Source organism: Temnothorax curvispinosus, unplaced genomic scaffold (genome assembly GCF_003070985.1).
Source record: "Temnothorax curvispinosus isolate PA1 unplaced genomic scaffold, ASM307098v1 QBEX01009403.1, whole genome shotgun sequence".
In the NCBI taxonomy this organism is placed as follows: domain Eukaryota; kingdom Metazoa; phylum Arthropoda; class Insecta; order Hymenoptera; family Formicidae; genus Temnothorax; species Temnothorax curvispinosus.
The window spans coordinates 228,662-250,977 of record NW_020219183.1 but is presented as its reverse complement, the minus strand read 5'-3'; the positions used below and the strand labels follow the sequence as shown (position 1 = coordinate 250,977).

Genomic DNA, 22,316 nt, shown 5'->3' with positions numbered 1-22,316 from the left:
ACTCTTTGAAAACGTGCTTGTAAATTTCCCACGGCGAAATACGTCGAAACTCATACCTGAAAAGTGTTAGACACTTCGGGAATTCCAGATAGCGAGTTAATACCTAAAATTGGGACCAATAGGAAGGACGAAACTTTCGGATGAATAAAGTTTGAGTGGACGACATTCCGATTTCGATGGAAACGATAACTATTCATTGTCAGCAGAACGGAAAAAGCGCGCGCGTATAAAAAGATTGCAGACAAAATAATTAAAAAAATATTTATTTCCTCAACTGACACAGACAAAATAATTCATAATAAATGAAATCATTAAACACGCCATAAAACACATGTCCAATTAAATTGGACAGATGCCTCCGAGAAAACGTACGTCTTCGTCAAACGGCAACGACATTAGCAAAGCGTGTAACAGTAGCGCAATCTTAATTGCATCTAATGGCGATTACATCGTTAATGGTAGCGCCGCGCGATAACAACGATAATAACAAACGCAGGAAGAAAGAGAGGAGGACCGGAGGAAAGACACAGGAGGAAATGTACAAACGCCAGCCTTTAAAGAGCTGGAAGCGACCCCCCTTGAGCGTGAAGGGCGAGGGGGGAGGAGGAAGGGAACAGGTTCCCGGCATAGTTACCGCGTATTCACCGAGCTGAAAACCTTGGGCCTCATCTGGAGCGACAGAGAAGAAGAAGAAGATGAAGAAGAAGAAGAAGAGAGAAAGAAAGAAAGAGAGAGAGAGAGAGCAGCTGAAAGCGAGAAAGGAAAAAGAAAAGAAAGAGAGAGAAGGAAGGGGAGGAGGGGGCAGGATATTTGCTCATCTCGCTCCAGTCGAGATGCTGCAGACACACGATAAAGGTTGAGAAAGCAAAGGTGAGTTCACACGATGTGTGTATCGCGCCCAAGGAGTCGCGGAATCCATCGGGAGAATTCGCACGCGCGCGCGCGCGCGATCAGTGGGCCCTTGGTCCTTGAACTCGTTGCGACCGCTCGTCGCGAAAACGGTACCTTTTTTATTGGCACGTCCTACGCGCAGCACGAGCTTCTCCCAAGATCCTGCTGGTCCCCAAAATTTCGAAGGAAAAGAGAACGAATTTATACGAATTAAAGGACACGCTCTCGCGAGAACGAGAGAGAAGAGTAATGAGACGCTTGGCGTATTCGTGATTGCTTATGTGATGAAGTTTCATTATTGTGAACAAAAAATAGCGGTTTATTGTTAATTTATTTTCATTTATGCCGGGGAATGTGCTGGTGCACGGTTGCCCGTTCCTTTTGGACCGAAGAGAGCGGCGGAATGTTTTAAGCGCGACGAGTTAATTCGCGTCTCCCGCTGAATTTCTCGGAGAGGGAAGGAAGCGCGCAGCGAGACGGATTATTTCGGAACGGCGCGGCGGCAGGAAGCCGCGAGCGTAGCTGCATTTCCGCGATTTCTGCTAACGTAATATTTCATAACAGTCCCGCTCGTAAGGCATGCAAATCCCCCATTCCCCGAGTTGCCTCCGTAAGCGTTTCAACGTTTTCATATTTCCGACGCGCGACAGTCGCGCAAAGGTCCACGAGAGGCGCGGCGCTGAAATTGACGCTCATTCCGTTCATATCCTTCATTTGCGGAATTCGCGTCGCTTTAAAAATTCATTATCGCGTCCTCGTATATCCTCGTTACGTACAATTTTCTCAATCGCGTATCTCCCGTCGACAAAATCGCGCGTCGTAAAGTCAAAAAGTCGAAACGCGAAAGAAAAAAAAACAATCGTACGAACAACGTGGAAATTCGAGGGCGGCGCGCGATGTCGGGTGGGGAAACGCTGTTACGCACCTGGCGCTCCCTCCTCCTCGCCCCGGTCGAGCTGCTCCCGGTCTGGGAGCAAGATGGCGGAGTGGTGGGGCCCCGGAGCGAGGCACTTCGCCATTCGCGTCAGTCGTTTTCCGGGCCCAGTCGACGCGTCGGGCGTTGCGAGTCTCGTTCAGGAACGCGTTCGCGTCGCGGAACAGGAGAAAGGAGGATAAAAAGAGAGAGATAGAGGAGGAGGAACGCGTCGCTCCGGCGAGCGCTCCGTTCCGATTTTTCTTCCTCCTCGTCCGAATACTCCGAATCTCAGTGCGCATTTTCGTGTCTCCTTCCTTTTCGCGCCCCCGCATTCGTCCATCGGGGGAAAAACCCGCGAAGCGAGTTTTTTGAGGGTAGGTCGATCGATCGATCGATTGATCGATCGCTCGCTCGCTCTCGAGGAGAAAAAGTGCGATCCCGCCTGTCTCTCCCGTGGGAGAAGAGACTCCGACCGGCGGCGCGGCGCGGCGATTCCCTAACCGATTCGGCGCGTTGCTCCTGTGCGCAGCTTTAGGGCCCGAGGCGGCCACGCAGGCAGGCCCGAAACGAAAATCCGAGGGCGGTGGTTAGTTGCTGCACCGACGGCGAACGGCCACGACATCGGGGGTTGGCGACGGCAACGGCGTTTCACCGTGGGACTCTCGACGTTGCACCACGAGCGGAAGGTATTGTCCGATGAAAGGGAAAGACGAGGTCGCCAGGTGGTTTTTCGAATAAAAGTAAAACCGCCGGTTTTCCGGCGAACCGATCGCGCGATCGGTATCGGTATCGAAACGCACAGGATCCGGCCGGATGGGAACGTGGATTTTCGATCAATGAAACAATAACGCTACGATAACAATGTAAACAAAATGCGCGACGTGGTCGAGAGACAGACCCGTCGTCTCGACGTCTCTTTCAATTGTTATTGCAGTCCGAGGGGGTTGGATTCGGGAATCGTTCGGGATTCCGGCGCAGTTGACGCAACGACCGCGAGTACCCGTAAATCGGAAATCGAATTCGCCAGGAAACTGATAAAAATTGAAATTTGCGATGCTGTTCGCGTTCGTCGAGACAAGTTGCTCGCCTCGTGTTCATTCGCTCGGTAGCATTCCAGCTGGAGATCCAGCTTTAAGATGGATCCGAGAAAGAAGCCGGAGCGACCTAATGAAGACGAACGATCGCGAACGAACATGAGCGTCACGTGCACTTTTCCTTTCCGAAATGATGCGTTCTCATTTATATTCATCGTTAATATTGATCGTTATATTCATCATTAATAGTGATCGTTATATTCATCATTAATATTGATCGTTATATTCATCGTTGTATTTATTGTTAACATTGATCGTTATATTCATCAAAACGTTTGCGCTCGTTCGTGCTCATTCCGATCTGGACCAAGCCTCGATTACGGAATTTACGGATGCTGCTCCACCGACTATACTGTCGGTTGCGCAGCGTCGCTCGATCGCTCCTCGACATCAGGCAGCTTCAACGAGCGCGGCTCGCCGCAACTCGTACAGCCGAGAGAGGAACGCGCGCGTCTTCCTCGGCAGCCGCGTACTTAATCGACCTCAATTGGCAAGGCGGCCGAGACTCCGGATTGAAACGACCGAACGATCGTTGGAGCCGATCCGATATATCGGCTCGCACAAGCCTCAGAATGAGTAATCCCTCTTTCACCGCGCACTCGTGCGCGCGCGCGCACACACGATTCCTGTTACCTGCGTAACGAAGTGCACTTACGAGGCACAAACGCCACAAACTCTCGCGTTACGTTGTTCCACCGACGCGCTGACTCGCCGCTTCTAATCGGCGACGATGCTCTCTCGTTTCTCGCTATTCGACATTCCACGTAATTACGCGCGTTTCGAAGAACACGTCTTTTCACATTTTATGAAATGTACAGTCTCGTATTTATTTTACGCTATTCTACGCTTAAAACACGTGTCTTACCCAACGTTTTGTTAGATTAGATTCTCTAAATCTCGATATCAGTTTCAATGCATGTCGTTTAACTGCGCGTAATAAAAATTATATTAATGATTGTTAAATTATTTATTAAGTTCGCTCGGAGTGATATATTTGTCTCCCTGCGAGGAATTTTAACTTTTCCGAGCGTTTTAACGGTTCGTCGAGGAATGCGGAGTTGCGGAGCAGGTCAAACTCTGATCCATTGTCAAAAGAGCTTCAGGGAAGGTCAACTGAGCCCTTTCCGGAAATCGGCAGGGTCCTCCCTAAATGGCAGGCGTCTTGACTCGAGCTTCGACAGAAACAGCTCTAGAGAGCTGAAGCGACTCGACTCGTTTCTCGACGCCGAGCGGTTCGCTTTCTCGTACCGCGGCTACTGTGTTCCGCTCGAGCGAGAGCGGCTCGTGGCTCGCGCGCGATCAACGTGAAGAAAGAAAAAGATCGTCAACTCACACGCGATCGACAGATCGCCCACGAGTCGCGTGAGAGATCTGAGATACATATAATATAAAATACGAAAATGAAACGTGACAGGCGCGAAAATGAAGCGTGCAATATGACGAATTAAGGAAACGTGGCGTGAAGACGCAAAGTGGAAGGCTTATTGAATTTGACGTTAATAACATTGAAATAGAGAGTAGAGGTGTCCGCAGTATGCGATGAGATAATGAATATTTCCCGAAATACGTGACATTCATCTCCCGTCATTGGAAGATTAATCACTCTGAGAAACACCTGCGAGACGATAAAGTTCAACCGCGATGTTCAACGCAGTAGAATAATAAGCATTCATCACTATCTTTTTGTACGTATTTCACTTCCGCTGGTTTATCTTCCCATGTTTCATGTTTTTATGACACGTCACATTTCCAATCACGAGGAACGACACGTACGCATTGTTTCGACAGCTCGAGCGAATAGACGCGATCCTGGCGCGGTAGATAGGACCACTTCCCAGTTTCCCGGGCGTGATAAGACGACGATAAAGAACCGACGGGAGGACCTTGCGCCTTTTGATACCGGGGATTCTGATGTGTGTGCACACACAACATTATCTGCCACCTCCGCGTTTCGTGAACGACGTTAAATTCTCCGCCGCTCCGCCTCGCTATACTCTCAACGTTAGAAACGAGCGTGTAAATACCGTAAAGGAGTAGGCGTCTCTCGTGGAGAAAAATAATCCTGCGAGCCTCTCGAGAAGCCTGATGTGATTACCTTATTTTTAACACCTGGCACGCGCGGAAAAAATGTACGTATTACACAATAGGAAATAATGGAGTAAAACGATAAAATAAATTAATAAATGAATAAGAATAAAATGTTTTTCGCACATCTTTATGGCATTAAAATTACAATTTTATTTTATTATTTTAGCGAGCGCTGCCGTCTCGGTAGAGTTTTTATTTTGAGTTGTGCCCGATGATTTGAAATAGTACCTTCAATTATATCGTACAGCATTATCTATAGTTCGAACGGGAAGGAAAATAAATTGCTACCAATTTTAAGGTTAATCAGTGTTGACCGTGAGAAAACAATGGTCTGCCTCTAATCTCTCGAGTTACACACACGTGAAAGACCGTTTCTGACGTTGATTTCTCGACATCTGCGGTTTAAAGACAGCCTCCGCGGTCGATTTCTCAACAGCCGTCACTTTCAAGGCCCACGAAAGAACGGACCGTTCCTTCCAAATCGTAAATCAAAATGAATATTGTCTGCAAATCTATTGTGTCCAACAAAAACATTCGACATTAATTAACGGAATTTTCTTGCAACTCGTAAAGAAACACAATTATCGGGAATAGGAAAAATTTATAACTCGCGAAACTAAGTGTTAAGAATATAATTAGCCTACGAGGAAGACAAACGAATTGGAGAATGTGCAAAGTAAAATTATAATAATTAATCCTTAAGAGCTTTAATAAATCTTCAACTACTATAAAGTTCAACAATTTGTTGCGCTTTGTTTTGCACAATTTTTCGTAATATTACCGAGGTACGTTATAAACGCAGGATGACGGTCTAATTAACTACCATTAACATTTATCTCATTTATCGTTATTACATTCTTTGCCGTCTCTCGCTTCTCACGATCTCGAGACACGTGTGTGAGAGGGGCTATTAACCTCCTCCCCGCGCCATCGTCTTCATTCATTTTTCGCATCTTACGCGCGAGTGAATCGATGTGCATGCGTGCCTATCGAGCGTGTCAGTAAAGCGTAGCGCTCTTGTACTATGTCGAGGCGCTATGAAATATTAATGCGATGATGCTCGCCGACGTGCAGAATGACGTTCGCGTCCGGAGCCGAGCGAAGAGGCACGAAATACAATGTGCGTATATGAGACGTCACGCGAAATCTCGCGAACCGCATCAATCTTTAGGATCGCAATACACACGTATTGCTTCGCGTAAAAATATCCACGATTCCGTATGCGTTTGTGTGAGCGATGTGTAATCACACATCTGAAACAATTTACGAAATTTTTTAATATAATAGAGATTTTCAGAAGTGATCAATTATACGCTTTTTATAAATCTCTCAATTCTAGCACCAGAACGCACGATTAATTTATAACTGTATTAATTTTCCATCTTTTATTTTATGAAGTAGATCAGTTTGAGAGATTTTTGAGAGGCTCAATTAAAGTATTGATTCAATTTGTGAGCTAGTACATATTAAATTAATGAGAAGAAATTAGAAAGAATCTTGTTTGAGTTATATTTTTTTTACATGTCACCGTAGAAGGTAGAATTGCGATTTATCCCGCGTACTACGTAGCACAGCCGCGAAAAGAACAATTCGGCTGCACAGTAATTAACATAATTCGTCCGGCCTCGTTCTCCATTTATCGTATACAATTATCGCGAACGGCCACAATCTCCGTCGCTCGCGTCATCAACGCGCCGCCGCGAGAAGAGCGGGCGCGCGCGAGAGGAATCCGCCCGAGGTGGAAACGTTTCGCGAAAAACTCGCGGAACGGAACGCGAAAATAATATTTCGCGGATATATCGCGGGCGAGTTGTACCCCGCCTTTCACCCGACGTTCGTTCGACGAAGCGAATAAAAATTACCCCTTCACTCCCTCGGCCGCATTCATTGTACGGCGCGTATCGTTCGATGCGATCGACAGGGACGATATCCCGGTATCTCGATTGCGATCGGCTTCCTCGCCCATCGCGAGGTGACGGACTTAAAAATCGCTCCGCGCTGAGGATAAATCGCGTTTTCCCACGTGCGCCCTTTAACACCGCGCCGCGCCGCGCCGGTCTATACCCCGGTAGCTCTGAGCGATTTTCTGAGAACTTCCATCTGTGAGAGCGTGATCTTTGCGAGGAACCTGCCCACAAAAGCCAAGGACATGCTTTCATGAGCGAGATGGAAGGCCATGCGCTCGCATCCTCCGGAATTTTTGAAGGAAAAGAGAAAATGAGCACGAAGAAGCACCGATATGAAAGTAACTCTTTTGGAGTGAATTTTTTCGTTGGAATTTCATGAAAAATCGCGCAACTCTCTTCGTGATGGAATTATCCCCTAATAAAAATATGTATTTTACGAGTTTGTAGAATATCAGGGTTTTATAAGAATATTTATTAATTAAGTATTTCTCAAGTCGCTTCACATTTCTCGAGGCTGACCCATCTCTCTCTGAAGAAGGCCACTGGAAATTTTATTTAGAACGTCCGCGTCCACTGTTTCGTCAACGTTGTGTTCGTTCAAGGAGTAGGTATAAAGAAACTTGGCAGATAAGACGTCGAAGAGCGTGCCGCGGAGAGCTCGCGCACAAGACACGTAACTGTAAATTCCCTTTCCACTCACGCGATGAAGTTGCCAAGACTCGTCCTTTCGCCGCGAACAAACGTAGGAAAAGCTATTCGCACGCACGTCACGCGTGCCTTTCGTGTCACGGTACGAAAAAATCTTTTTTCGCAGGCGACAAAAATTCGACGTATCCGCGCGATCTGTCGCGCGATTTGACAATCGAACAGCTGCACAAAATGTTCGGAACGTTACAAAAGCACTTCTAATTTTGGAGAAATTGACACGAAAATTCGAACGGAATGAAATTATTACATCGTTCCTCGATACAAACGATTACTTTTATCTATCGTACTAAATATTATTCTTTTGAAATGATAAATATTAGCTAAAGAACGATAAAAAAATTAAACATTTATTTTTTCGCGATTTTTGGCCCGATAGATTTACCTACCTGTATTTCATTCGGGTTGCAATATTCACGGAAAATTCATCATGTTTCTATCAGTAGGGTATATATCGTATGGCGAACGTTGATTGATGAAGGCGCGCCCGTGGATTCAATGTACGATTACAGTCATCGCCGCTCGCTTGTTACTCGGCGAATTCCTAATAAAGCATCGACCGAGCGAGCCCCGTGCACAATTACAAGCGTAATATACGAAGGAGTCGCGCGGACAACGGGCTCCCATTGTGTATCCCGCCGGACGATACATTTTATTCGCGTGACTTAAGAGAGTGATCAAAAGTTTCGTTAACTCGAGTTGTTAATGACCCAAGGGAAGCGAGAAACTTTCGCGCGATATATTTTCATCCTCGTGACACGAGAATATCTTTCTTCGTTATGAATGCAAATTCGAGGAAACGATCGTCACGGGATTTAAACACGCGAAATGTCAAACAAGCTTCGGATTCGACGCACCGAGTACGCGCGGACAGCTGATACTTTTGCGGGATCGCCGCACGTGAATAACCGTAAGAGCGGTATATATACGTGTGTGACGCGGGGAGACACACACAATTACTCGGATGGCGATAATAAAACTCGTATCTTGATCGCGGCGTGTGCAGTGTGCAGCATGGCGAATGGCCGTTGATACAATAATTTACGACACGTTGCGCTAATTCGCTCACTGTCGAGGGCGACCGTTTATCCACGGCCAAGCGTGTTATTAATTCATACATGCGATCGCAAACTATCACTTTACGATATACCGGTCAACGGGATATCGGACTGTAATTCAGGCTCTGAATTAAAGAGTCGTTTTTTTTTTTACGTATCGATTTCTCTTCGCTCCACTTACCGCTGTAATTACTTGAAAGACTAATTAAACGACGAGATTGTGAATTAGATATCGCGAAATGTACTTTTGCGAGATACCTCTGTGTTTTATATTTAATTAATTTATTATTGCGCGCGAGACGTGAAATGGCAAAACATTATTTATTTACACGTCAGACGTTATTTTGTAACAAGAATTTTCAGAGAGAATTATTATTGCGTCAACTGGCGCGCAAAATTACAGTCGCGTCCGGGAAGAAATGTGATTCATGCGGAGGAAAGTCCTTACCAGCCTCGACTGGTTTCCGAGAAGTCTCCCTTGAATCACATTTCTCAACGACGTGTCCGTTACTCAACGAAGACAGCTGAAACGTCATTTTCCGCGTGTCGCATGATAAAAAAATTTGCACCGTCATAAGTAATAATTCACAAAATCATCACATGACACAAATATGAATATCAGAAATGTCATAATAATTCATTTTCATTATGAACGCAATGTAACATCGGCGCAATAATAATACAGTGCAATGTCATTGACGATGCACTCTTGAATCCGCAAAATAATATTAGTACAATGTAACGTTATAGGTCTCGTATCGCGATATGAGATTCAAATTGATATCGATCAATATTAAATCCGAATTTACGTCGCGATGTTAGTGACGCGTACGCGAGTGAATCGAGTCCACGTTTCGAGTGATTCCCGTATCGGCAAATAAACGGTCGAGTACATAAATCACATCCCGATTACATACGCGCTCGGTGCTGCTTCTCTCTCTCTCTCTATATATATATTAGCAGTTATTAGTTCGCATATGTATGCGTAAATCACGTTACTATGACCGCGATCGTTGTTTCGACCTACAAATCGCTCCAGTTTCCATATCATGCCGGCGCAACCGGCACGCATAAATCACTCTCGTATTACCTGTTAACCATTGAATCGACAGAGCTTCGCTGCGCGTCTCCGTATCGCGGTTCCGTAAACCGTAAGACCGTCGGATTTACGGTCTCTTTCGATCCTTTCTAAAAGGAATCTTCCATTATTTAACTCATTCATTATACATTCATCTTTCGTCACTAAACTCTCATAAACATGTCGCTTTAGTATCGTAAAGTAAATTTATAATTCTTAAATCTTGTGCCTCGTTAATATCGCGCGTAAAAGACTCGTTCAATATTTCCTAAATGATTTTTAGCGATATACGTGTATCGAACATCTCTCGGAAACCGCGGAGATTAACGTTAGAGAGAACTTCGGGAACGCAAATAAAGAGCGAGTAGTTAAACAAAATTCCAATTTAGCGACGGTAATAAAGTTTTAAGAGAGTCAACGATCCGCCGTTTTCTCATTTGTTGAATACTTTGAACTCCGGAAATTACATTAATTATACACGTGGAACACTAATATTATAATATTACAGTATTCGTCTGTACCAGAATAAGCTACGAGAATTTCTTCTTTCCGTCTGCGCTTTTTACCTGCTCTCTTTTTTTTCTCCCATTTCGCACAAACCGCAGGCGATATATACTACGGACAAAACCGGTGTCCCGGATCCGCGTTGCCGGACAAAGGATCTCCATTTTTCTCGATCGTGTATTAGCAACTCGAATCCGGCGCGTCTTGGCGTCGGCGTCGACGGCCGGTGGTCTCTCTCGCAGCCAGCGCGATCGCGCGATCCGAAACCTGTTTTCTGCATCCGTAACCCGATACGGACAATTCGTACGAGATCGAGCCGCGGCGGCACCGGCGCGATCGTGAGAAGAAAGCCGTCTTCGGAAACCGCATCGTCGACCGGTGGATTCGCGAGGCTTCGTTATTCGAGCTTTCGCTCATTCACAAATGACCAATTTAAACACCCTTATTCGACAGTGTTCGATTAGTGACGTAATTTGCCGAAATTTCGATGATAAAAAGAGCGCGATCGCCCGAAAGATCCAAGAAGAATGTCAAAATTAACGGTGTAATTTATTATTATTATTATTATTATAACGATAATGTGATTGCACGACTGCAGATGATACAATTATTGAGATTCAATAATATTGACGATGTGAAAGGAAGGAAAAGATACATTTGGCATTTTGCATTTTATTCTCCCCGAGTTGAGTAACGTTCGTTCGTGGAAACTCGCTTGATTTAGTAACCAAAAACTTCGGTCGTGCATGAACAGAAGCGACGAGCGGCGGCGACGACGACAAAATTCCGCTCCGTGCTCACGACGGGATTTATTGCCGCGATAGAACATAAACCTCTTTTCACTGTATACGTATATATGTACCTACGATTGCGCAACGCCGTAAAAATCGTATTCCGACTAGCCAGAGACGTGTAATTGAAATTGGTTTTATGGCTACAACACTTAGAAAGCAACATGTACTATATACTTCATGACAAATCAATAAATAATATACAGAATAAATAATAAATGATGCATAAAATAATAGTAAATTAAAGTGTAATGCAAGATGAATAAACACAATATACATAATGTACGCTATGCAATAAGAGTGAGGTAATGGATCAAACAAAACAAATTGCGTAACTAATTATTTTTACCGTCATTCGCAATACGGTAGATAAATGTAGCTCGTGTCTCCGCGAAATTGCATAATTCCGAGAAATATTGCCTAATATATCGTTTCTATTAAATGTCGCGCATGGTAGTTGAAGAAATATGATTAATCAAGGCGGGGGCATATGTAAAAGGGTATCGGCCTTTCTCGTCGTCGTCGTCGTCGTCGTCGTCATCGTTCACTTCACGTAGTTGTACCCCACTCTATCCGAGAAACCAGCAGCAGCCAACTGGTTTAACTTGGCCGGTTCCCCCTCGCCACGAGAAGCATGACGAAGGCATTCGAAAATTTGTATGCCTCCGAGGAAACATTGTTTCCGTATATGAAACATTGTTTCATTTCTCTCACGACTGGTAACGTGTTCGTTGCGGGTTGCGGATGACGCGCCGCGTAAGCTTCGTTGTTTAAAGGAGACATACCAAAAACGTTTGTCATCGAAGGCGATTATGAGACAATTAGGCCGCATTAGTTCTGCGAAATTATTCTACGGCCTACGTTACGGAATATTGCAAGAAAAACATTTGCGCAATTGTGCGCCTTTTCATTTAGATAATATCTATACATATATCCGACAGGTTCTATACATAATTACTGTCTCGAAATAGAACCGTGCAACATTTAAAAAAAATATATGATTAGACGTGAAGAGTAATTTATTAATGTATGGAAATCTCGCATCTAAAATCAATTCTTGCGAGCAGTGCGCTACGATCGTAAATCTGCTGACGGTTCAAAATTTCACGGTTCAAAATTTCACAATTTTTTTGCGGTCAGAATAATAAAGTCTACATAGTAAAGTTCGCGATCTCGGAATTCGTTCTACGACGCATAAGGCGAACATTCTCGCTAACAAAAGATTCCCCACGTAGAGCGATTTCTCGCAGCAGCCTGTCAATTAATTAAGTAATAAAATTCCGATCAAACGGAAGACGAGCTCGTCTATCACTCTTGAATTTTATGGAGAATATTCTGTCGCTCGAAACACTTTTGTAAAAAGAGACAAGTATTCGAGGCTTGGCAAACTTGTTCTTCATGAAAAAAATCCCGGTAATATCGAAAACTAAAAAACTGTATGAAATTTTGCAATTATAGCAGAATTATACCATTCATAATTTTTATTGTTATGGAATAATACCATTTTATATTTTAATTATCTCTGCGACGTCTTTTATGTTATAATTAATAACCGTATAGTGCCGGACGCATTTATACGCGCATCTATTCTTTGTGCGGTCGTGATATTAATTAATCATTACGTCATGCATTAACGAGAATATACTTCTCGTGACTGCGGAATAACGAGCGTGTTCTTTAGATGCGCGCGTATTAACGCAAGTCGGACAAGGCCCAGCCCTCTATGCTCCTATTATTATCACGCACGAAATATAGTTGCAAAGCCACAACAGCTCGAGATAAAAACGTAAGCTGTTTTCGCGCGTCAGTTTCTTTTTAGATACGAAAGAGGATTTTTTTTCTATAAACCTTGAAACAATAGCAACGATATAATACATCAAATTTTTCTTTCTAAATTCGTCTATATTCTATAAGATCAAAAAATGAGGGTTGAAAATCCAGATAGGTACGGGAGATAACTTAACCGGTTCGGATTTCCACGCATGAAGAACGGGCCTTTGTTATGACTGTATTCTGCAAAAAGCGCGTTTAGGTGGATGCTTTTCGAGGATGCATTAAGCACGTGTCGTTCAACAGAAACCAAACCCGACGGTGACGAAAACCGAGAGGGAGGCAACCCGGGCATTCCAGGGTCGCATCGGGCTATTGTTTCCCGACGAGACAATCTACGAGGTCGAGGTGTGTGGCGCTTAGGACGGGTTCCTCTCGCTCACTCATTCTCTTTGTATATCGATCTCCTCGTACACATCTGCCATTTCCGGTCGCGAGCGCGACGTTATTACCACGGGCATATACACGGGGCGGTGAAGGGACCCTTTTCGCCGAGGGTTCCGTAGGTTTTCGAAAGGGCGGCACAAGGGGAAAACAGCCGCGAATCGTCATCCCGCGTTACTCGCGCCTGACAATCTCTCGTCGAATGAAAGCGCGGTGAAGCGCGGTTCCGCTTTTGTTCGCTAAAAGCCCCGAAGGAACGGGAATAGTCGTATTGCGAATAGGCGAACGACATTTGTCCGTATTCAAAGTCAAAGGGTTTGCCCGTAGAAACGAAAAATTAACGAAAACTGTATCTTAAAGCTGTCTCTTAAATTCTCATCTTAAAAAGCTTTGAGTTTTTTTTTTACGAATATTTCAGATAAAAGATTTTGACGAGAGACATCATGATCGGTCGATCTAGATTCTATAATCTAGCAACTAAACTTCTGTCGTTAATTACATCGCTTATCATAATATCGCAAATCGAAATTCAATTAGTTTCTCAAAGAGCGCAATTGGGGATCGTCGCCGGAAGGATCGAATAAGATTGATAGTTCGGCTCTTATATACGGAATGCAGTTTGCCATGGAGTACTATTTACTACCGCAATCTACAGTTGAATTAATTAACGAGGTGATCTACTGCACTGGCATGGCGAACTCTGCACAGCCTCGTCTCTCTTTCCTAAGCAATACTTACGCGATTCAGTCATTATGAATTACTGACTTATACGATAAGAATGCTAATGCCTGCCGGCATCTGCGATTCAATGAAACGCACTTCTAATCGCGATCGGCCAGCTGCCATTCATTAGGCATAACGGGGACGTAATCCGATTCGTCAATCGAAGACAGTTTTTGCCTCGTTCGTACTCCTCAACTCCTTTGCTAAATTCGTTTCCATAAAACTTAAGAGTCGTATGTGAAAAAAATAAAAAAAATATGCCTTCAAATAGAAAGTCTTTGCGTTCTTTTAAGATTAATCATTTTTAAAATAACGTAATCAAATTTTTTTATTATTTTTCTCATTAGGGAAAACTTCAGCAGTTAATGGCTTTTTAATTATAAATAATAAAGTCGGAAATGAAGCGTCGGGGATCAAAGTAAACAGGAAGGGCTCGTCTTTCATTTAATTTTATGTACGCGTCGCCTTAGCAAAATGTTAATTTAAAACTCGATTGCTAAAATAAAAATGAGAAACTTAGGAAAGAGAGTGATAAAAGATATTATACAGCATTCCCGATGTTTTAAGCCAATTCTCGTTCATTGACGATTCTGTCGATGATGATATAAATGAAGCGCTTCTTTTTTTTACAGATTAAACGAAAATGGCGGTGTTTGGTTTGGTCTCGGCGGTCGCCGGCTTCGTCAAGGTGCGATATCTGATCGACAAGGCCATTATCGACAACATGATCTTCAGAATGCATTACAGGATCACATCGGCCATTCTCTTCCTCTGCTGCATCATCGTCACTGCCAATAACTTGATAGGTAAGGTACCTTCTTTCAATATCTGTCGCGTTGTCGCCGGCACGAGGGAATTCTAAAGAGCCTTGAAAGTCTTCTAGAAACACCATCGAGGAAACTTCCTTGTGCTGCGATTACGTTTGATTTTTATCGACGACACTCGAAAACACGAAGTGGAGATTATTATTATCGACGATTATTATTACCTCAATAGTTTCCTCAAACCTAAAGTGGGGTTACTTAAATAAAAATGAGAATTTATCGCGCGCGGTACAATAGCAGATATACGATAAATGTGAAGAATTTTAAAATCATAGAAGTGCAGACGAAAGGCTCTCGGCGATATTCCGTAACGCGAAGACCGAGTTTAAAAATAGACGTCGCGAAGATGAGAATCGTTTAATCTGCTGTCCGGGTGGGACGTCGCCAGGTTCAAAGATCAACAGCGACCACTTGCATCGCAAGCCGAGTGCAGCCGGCCGCCACCTAATCAAGCGGTGATTAGGGACTCGAACGGAGGCGTGACGATGACATCGCGTCGCGTCTCACGTCTCTCTCGAGAAAGCATGTTTACGTCAGTGAGGGAGACCGGCGCGTGGTCTTCGAACACAAATTCTATACCTTATCGCCCATGTGACGAAGACGATGTTTCAACGTTGCGGTTGATCAGAAGCCGTGTTCGCACCTACAACGAACGCACCTAACGATCATCATATACCACTCGGTGTATGCCTTTCTTATTACGGTTGTCTGCGAATCGAGGTCGAGTCGTGCGACGTGATTAATGACGAGTGGATCTCTTTGATTACGCGAGATGAAGCAGACGGGAGGTAGCAATTATGCTGTAAATGATTACGTGTATGTAACACTGGGAGAGATGGTACTCTGTTGTCTGCTCCTCGTTGGCACTGTCGTCGGGATCGACATGCGAGTACGACAAACGGATTATGTCGAAGAAGCTGTGTAATTTATTATACGGCAGTGATAATTCATCGTAATTTCGACCCGCAAAATTAGGCATATTCCAAAGATCTCCGCGATCTCGAGATTACACAGGATGATCAAATAAACGGTGTAGCGTTGCGTAACTTAATTGCCCATAAGCGGCACGATGCGAAACATCTGGCACGCATGTGTGCCACACATTACGCGGCACACATGTGACTTGCATTTGCAAAATGAAAAATCTCGGGGAAATCTATCCATCCTATAAGTACCAACCATGTTTCCCACCCTCATTTCTTCCCAATGCATCAGTGTACATCAATTTTTCGTTATATAAAACAATAACGATTTTATTTCTTTTTGTAACATGCTGTAAAAAATTGATATTCTGTAAAAAATGGTTTTGTTTCTTTTACATTTCTAAAAGTAACGTTGAAACTTTTTGTTCACTATATCAAAAATTCATGGTCTTTTCGAATATTTTCTTATTTAGGAGTTCCAAAATATTTGACGTTTCTCATAAATATCTTTATTAATTTTTTATTACCTAAATCCGTTGCTTTTGTTAATAAATTAATGAATATTATTAATTCAATTGCTCCGACTTTATAAAAAAAACTTGAAGGAACAATAGCGCAGAAAGTATATACGTGAATGTTGCTAATAAAAAAAACAAATAATACTATCTATATAGACTTGCGTGAATAAAACGCAGAGTATTGCGAATTTAATGCTTGGAAGATGCATCAGCATATTATCAAGACGCTAGGTAAGATACTTGATGCTCGGGTTTCGAGTGTGTAGACACTGTGGGTAGACAATTGCGCAGCATCTACGACGCATCGGCGGCGCATCACATGTCATGTATAAAAAGAATTATCTTTGCGAGCGCGATAATGTCTGCCTCTGATGTTCGCTAATCATGAGGGATTAACGTGCATTACGGCAATCCCGCAGGATAAACTCCAGTGTTCAGGAGATAAATGCGCGAGGTAGATGTACAAGATGCTTGAGAATTACAGAATTATAACTTATTTTATAGGTACTTATATAATTATGCGATTTATAAGTCAAAATACAGAACAAAATTCTGTTTATAATTTTATGTACCATGTAATGCGAAAAATTTCTCAAAAATTATTCAAAAAATATACCTACATATGTATATATGTACAAAATATATATATTAAAATATTCACAAAATATACGGCACATAAAATTATAAACATTCCATCCTGACGCGAATTATAAATCATGTACAGTAGACTTTCGACATTTTAAGATTCGAAAGGTTCGAGAGCTATTCTGCATTTCTTCACGTAACTTACGCGTTATATCTCGCATCTAACTGGTAAATATACAGAGAGAGATCATCGATTTCATCGATCGTGATCGTAAAACGGCCGCGGCCTGTAATCGTTTGTCTTTCCTTCGCAGGCGATCCCATCAACTGCCTGTCGGAATTGCCCTCCGGCCATGTGATCAACACGTATTGCTGGATCACGTACACGTTCACGCTGCCCGCGAACAGCGCGAAGCCCGTGGGTAGCCACGTGGCCCATCCGGGTCTGGGTGGCGATTACGAGGAGAAGAGGTACCACTCGTACTACCAGTGGGTGCCGTTCATGCTGTTCTTCCAGGGCGTGCTCTTCTACATGCCGCACTGGATGTGGAAGCAGTGGGAGGAGGGTAAGATCAGGATGATATCCGAGGGCATGAGGGGCGCCATGGTCGAGACTAAGCAGGAGCGGCAGTCGAAGACCGAAAGACTGGTCCAGTACCTCATGGAGACCATGCACCTGCATAATAGCTACGCTGCCGGATATTTCTTCTGCGAGATCCTCAATTTTGTCAATACCGTGAGTATACGTTTGCAACACAAAGAAGCTTTTTGACATTGAAATGATTTGGAAAGTGCTGTAGCATTTAAACCTCGTTTTTTTTTTATATAGTCATATAATTTCTAATTCCATCGCTGTGGAATGTCTCTAACAATAAGTTATCCTAAGATTGTAAAATCACGCAAGACATAAAAATATCACTTCTAGAAAGAGAAAGAGTAGAGTCAAGCTCTTCGTATTGAATTGATACGATATCTTCGCTCGTAGGTCGGCAACATATTCTTCGTGGACACCTTCCTGGGCGGCGCTTTTCTTACCTACGGCACGGATGTGCTGAGATTCAGCAACATGAATCAAGAGCAACGTACCGACCCGATGATCGAGGTGTTCCCGCGCGTGACCAAATGCACCTTCCACAAATTTGGTGCCTCTGGTACAATTCAGAAGTTGGACGCGCTCTGTATTCTCGCGCTCAATATTCTCAACGAGAAAATCTACATTTTCCTGTGGTTCTGGTTCATCATATTGGCGGTCTTTTCCGGCCTGGCGGTGCTGTACAGCATGGCCATAGTGTTGATGCCCAGCACGCGCGAAACGATCCTCAAGAAGCGCTTCAAGTTTGGCACACCAACTTCGGTTAACTTGCTCATCCGAAAGACTCAGGTAGGATTTTTTATTTTAAATTGCTCGTAATTTTAACCTCGCGAAGAGAACGCCCTTTTAAAAGATACCGACGGAACATTTGTTCCGAGTAATATAACACAATAGCAAAATTTATTCATTCTAGACCGTTAAAATATATTTTTAAAAGTTTTGCTTCACCGGATGATTATCATAAACGCGGTAATCCACTTAAGAATTTAATAGAAACTTTCAAATGAAAGTTGAGGAACTCTGTAGCTGTCGGCACGAAGCAACTTTTGTAAACGAAGTCTCCGCGGATAATGTAATTGGAGACAGAAAAGTGTCTTCTGAAATGAAATTACAATTTTACATTTCAACGCGACGTTTCATTCTGTAATTTAAAGAAGGAAATCGAATTTTGCAGGTCGGCGACTTCCTGATGCTTCACCTGCTGGGCCAGAACATGAATCTCATGATGTTCAACGAGATGCTGGACGAATTGTGCCGCCGCATGCAATTCGGTAGCGGTAGCGACGCGTCGCCGACGTCGGTGCCGTCGGCGCCCAGTACCCTCGAGATGTCACCGATATATCCGGAGATCGAGAAATATGCCAAGGACACCGAGATCTAAATGCGAGAAGAGGCCTCGGCGACTCGGCCGTCATCGCTTTCCTCCACTGCCCTTCTCCCCCTTTTACTTCTTCGTATTGTGATAATATCGAGGGCGGTTCTCAATGCCGTCGTCTCGGTGCCAATAAAGAGACAGGTTCGTGCCGCGCCGTCGATTACCTTACCGCGAGCGCTTGTAAAACCGTACCGGACGTACGCTCCTCGACGTCTCCCTGCTGCCCATCGGGGCTCATGTTCAATGCGGTCTTATTATCGTGACACTCGTAAAGCGTAAGCCCGAGCCGGCATTAAAAAGCGTTGATCCTTGTCTCCCGTCAACGAGGAGTTTCGCTCATTACTGCGCGCTCGTTAAAACGCGAGACCAGTCCTTGACATTTATGTCCAACGAGACTTTCAATCGGAGATTTCTGAATGGGGAGACCACTACGTGCCTTTGTGAAATGCACGCTAATCTTTATTTTCTCTGTCTAATCGTATTTTTCATTCAACAAGATCATTATGCGAATCATCTCCGATTGGTGCTTCATTCAAAAGTTTCATTATATTCGTTCGTGTATAAAATAATACATCAATAAATTAGTGCTAGCGCGCGAATCACCTCGTCAGCTTCTTCGTTGAAACTTTTGTCATTACGAGATGTTCATTTAACATTGTTTGTTACAATGCAATTTTAATATCTGAGTTTGGATTGGAGAAACAGCATGAAAGCTAACCTTCGTCACCTCCTTCAGCCGTTACGAGATTTTCATGTGCCGTAAAAACAAAGTCGGGGGCGTGTAAGATCGCACAAGCCAACGAGGCTTCTTGCCGATTATTTCTACGAGAGATTTCCATTATGTTACTTAGTTTTTCTTTTCCTAGAGATATTTCCGCTTGAGCGGTGCAGTGCGGATCGTAGCGAGAATTACATAACGAGCATTGTGTTTCGACATGTCGAAGACAAGTTGATTGTCTTACACTGACTGCAGCGGCACGAACCGAACGTTAGATTATCAAATATATAAACGTAGACGATAACGCGCGATGCTCTCGCATCATAAGACGTACGCACGTGTAACTGTTTACAATCGTTAAGTCGCAACAAGTTTCCAAATGTGATAGAGTCATACATTCCCACTCGCCGTAAGATCGAATCATTTTGATTATTAATCGTCTGTTTCATGTCAACATGTCAATGCCGATTTATTTTGCGGTAACTTGAGGAGAGTAACAGCCACACGTGAGACGCACGAATTGATAACGGTGCTCCTTGACTCCCGTTCAAGTCATAAATGCAACATTCCTTTCACTACTGAGCAGAAAACAAACCAGACATCGAAGTATCGTGGATATATACTACTGCATTACTTTTGATACTTGCTTTTGCGATACGTAACAAGTGCTCCGCAGATCGCTTATATTAATTAGGGAGCGCGGCAATAATTTACTCGAAGTGACGTAGAACATTCATTAGCCCATATTAATTGTGATGAGGAATATATCGATGTATGTACATCATATTTTCTCATCACAATCGCATAGAAATTAAAAAAGACACAGGTGGAACATGCTGCTCAACAACGAATTCTCTAATCCTTTAAACAATTGTACGAATATATTGTATGTATATTAAGTATATATGGACTTCCGAAGGTTTTCGTGCAAAAAGCGATTTATTTGACGCTTAATGTCCGAACGAATGCACGCGAAATCTGCGAATCGCAGAATATCGCGTGATTATTAACAACGAAGACGTAAAGATATCGCAAATTATTTTACATCATAGATGCAAAGTAATTACACTGCCTATAGTAGCCTAATGAAGATAAAATAGCATGTCAATATTCTGATAAGCAAAAGGAATAGAAAAGAAGAAACGAACGTTCATGCATTCCATGACTCGTTATTTTTTTCCATTTCTTTACAAGTATTTTCACGCGACTGGCGCTAAGATTGCACTGTAACGAGAATTGAAGCAAGTAGTATAATTGAAATTCGACTGAAAAAGAAAGCACTATACATACGAGCGATCGTTGATCGCAATGTGTAGTCAACATTTCGCGTTTAGTGTCTTCTTTTTCTTGCAGATCGCTATAGACGATTTCCGCACATCTTAAGAAGTGAATCAAAACAATGTTTGCGCGAACATAATATTAGTTCCTGAACCGTGAAAATTAATTACGCCGAAAAAAAGGGAAAAAATGATTTAAATTTAAAACACAACATAAAGCAGAAAGAAGATCTGTTAAGACGTATAAATAGAGTTTCTGTACATGACTATATTTCGCGATATATTATATCTTGCGATACATAAAAATTGATCTACGCGTGTGCGCTCGCGCGTTTTTAATGATATAATTAAGTACTTCATTAACCTTAATTGGGATTACTTTAACAACTTGTTCACGAAGGAACGATATCGTCCCCGAATATTATGCTGTCTCCTAAGTAGACTTTACTTTGCGCGATGAATTATCACGTACGCGGTAATCTTCCTTCCTGTTAATAGAAACAATATAAACTTTCCCTCGAATACATTCCCCACGTCCTCGTCCGCGAAGATGATGTATAAGCACCACCGACAATAACATTATGTATAATGACAATAATATAATACGCTACGACCCTTTCCCTTTACGGTATCCGTAACCCGTTAGATTACTGAGAATCGCGCTCTGAGTGATATCTTAAGATAGATCTTAAGATAGTTTAAGATGAACGAGAGAGAGGGAGAGAAAGAGAGAGAGAGCGAGAGAAAGAGAGATCAATTATAGGTGTAATAGGTGTAATTGTTCGTAATAGTTGTTCGTAAAATATGTGCCTTCTATATACACATATATGTATATAGAATACGAGACAAAAGATTATACATTAGCGTATTCTTTAGGAGGAGCGAAACGCTTCCCCTGAAACTCGCGTTTTGATGAGAGGAAGACTGCCGACATGTGCAACGTCGTTATAGCGATTAATATGAAAGAGAATGACAGAGAATAAAAGAAATTCCTGCCAACAGTGTCGTCTATTATTCGCTTTTATCCGGCAATCGCGCGCGCAAGCGAACTTAATTAGCGCATGGTCACGCGAGAGCGAATCTATTCCGATTTCGAAGTTCTCTTCCTCAGCTGTAGTAAGCTGAAACTATTCGGTGCAATATTGCTATCTCTAATTCCACTTTGCGCGCAATTATTTGACTAAAATGTTTTTCCAATAAACATTGATTTTTATATATTCTAGATTGGAAAATATAAATTTTGATATTTTCGTTTCTAGCTGTTCGTAACTGCAATGCCATGATTGCTAATAAAAATCAATACGTTTGCGCCAATGGCGAAACACAGTGAATATCTTGCTCCGAGTATATTATTATCGATGTGCCATCGTTAGAGAAAATTGACGCGAATCGACTAGTAATTAAAGAAACTCAATAAATCTCTCCCTCATAAAAGTATGAATGAAAGGAGGGATGGTTCTCTCTCCCCGACCTCGTTTCTGCGGCACGTGCCGCGAATTTAATACGGAATAGCGAAGAACTTTTTATGCCGACTT

The 22,316-nt window shown here is 43.0% G+C and overlaps 2 protein-coding genes across 5 annotated transcripts in view; one reads left to right on the top strand and one right to left on the bottom strand.

Moving 5' to 3' along the window:
- Positions 1-22,316, bottom strand: part of LOC112458952 (dedicator of cytokinesis protein 3) — a 49,068-nt gene that overhangs the window by 17,312 nt on the left and 9,440 nt on the right. The gene's annotated exons all lie outside the window — the stretch shown is intronic.
- Positions 1,911-21,782, top strand: LOC112458953 (innexin inx3). 3 transcript variants are annotated; one of them, XM_025022797.1, is made up of 6 exons: positions 1,911-2,181; positions 2,337-2,493; positions 14,602-14,775; positions 17,134-17,555; positions 17,805-18,200; positions 18,586-21,782. In XM_025022797.1, exons 3-6 carry the CDS (start codon positions 14,613-14,615, stop codon positions 18,790-18,792), a joined length of 1,188 nt encoding a protein of 395 aa, XP_024878565.1. In that variant the 5' UTR covers positions 1,911-2,181; positions 2,337-2,493; positions 14,602-14,612; the 3' UTR covers positions 18,793-21,782. The 3 variants fall into 3 exon arrangements, with proteins under 3 accessions (XP_024878565.1, XP_024878564.1, XP_024878566.1); XM_025022796.1 differs by having other exon boundaries at positions 1,911-2,493; XM_025022798.1 differs by lacking the exons at positions 1,911-2,181; positions 2,337-2,493 and adding an exon at positions 4,526-5,030.

What these genes read in the sequence shown, in the direction of transcription:
- LOC112458953 (XM_025022797.1), top strand. Translation starts at nt 14,613, where the DNA reads ATGGCGGTGTTTGGTTTGGTCTCGGCGGTCGCCGGCTTCGTCAAGGTG. An exon ending in CACTGCCAATAACTTGATAG is followed by an intron (nt 14,776 to 17,133) that starts GTAAGGTACCTT and finishes TTTCCTTCGCAG; the next exon opens with GCGATCCCATCAACTGCCTG. An exon ending in TGCTCATCCGAAAGACTCAG is followed by an intron (nt 18,201 to 18,585) that starts GTAGGATTTTTT and finishes CGAATTTTGCAG; the next exon opens with GTCGGCGACTTCCTGATGCT.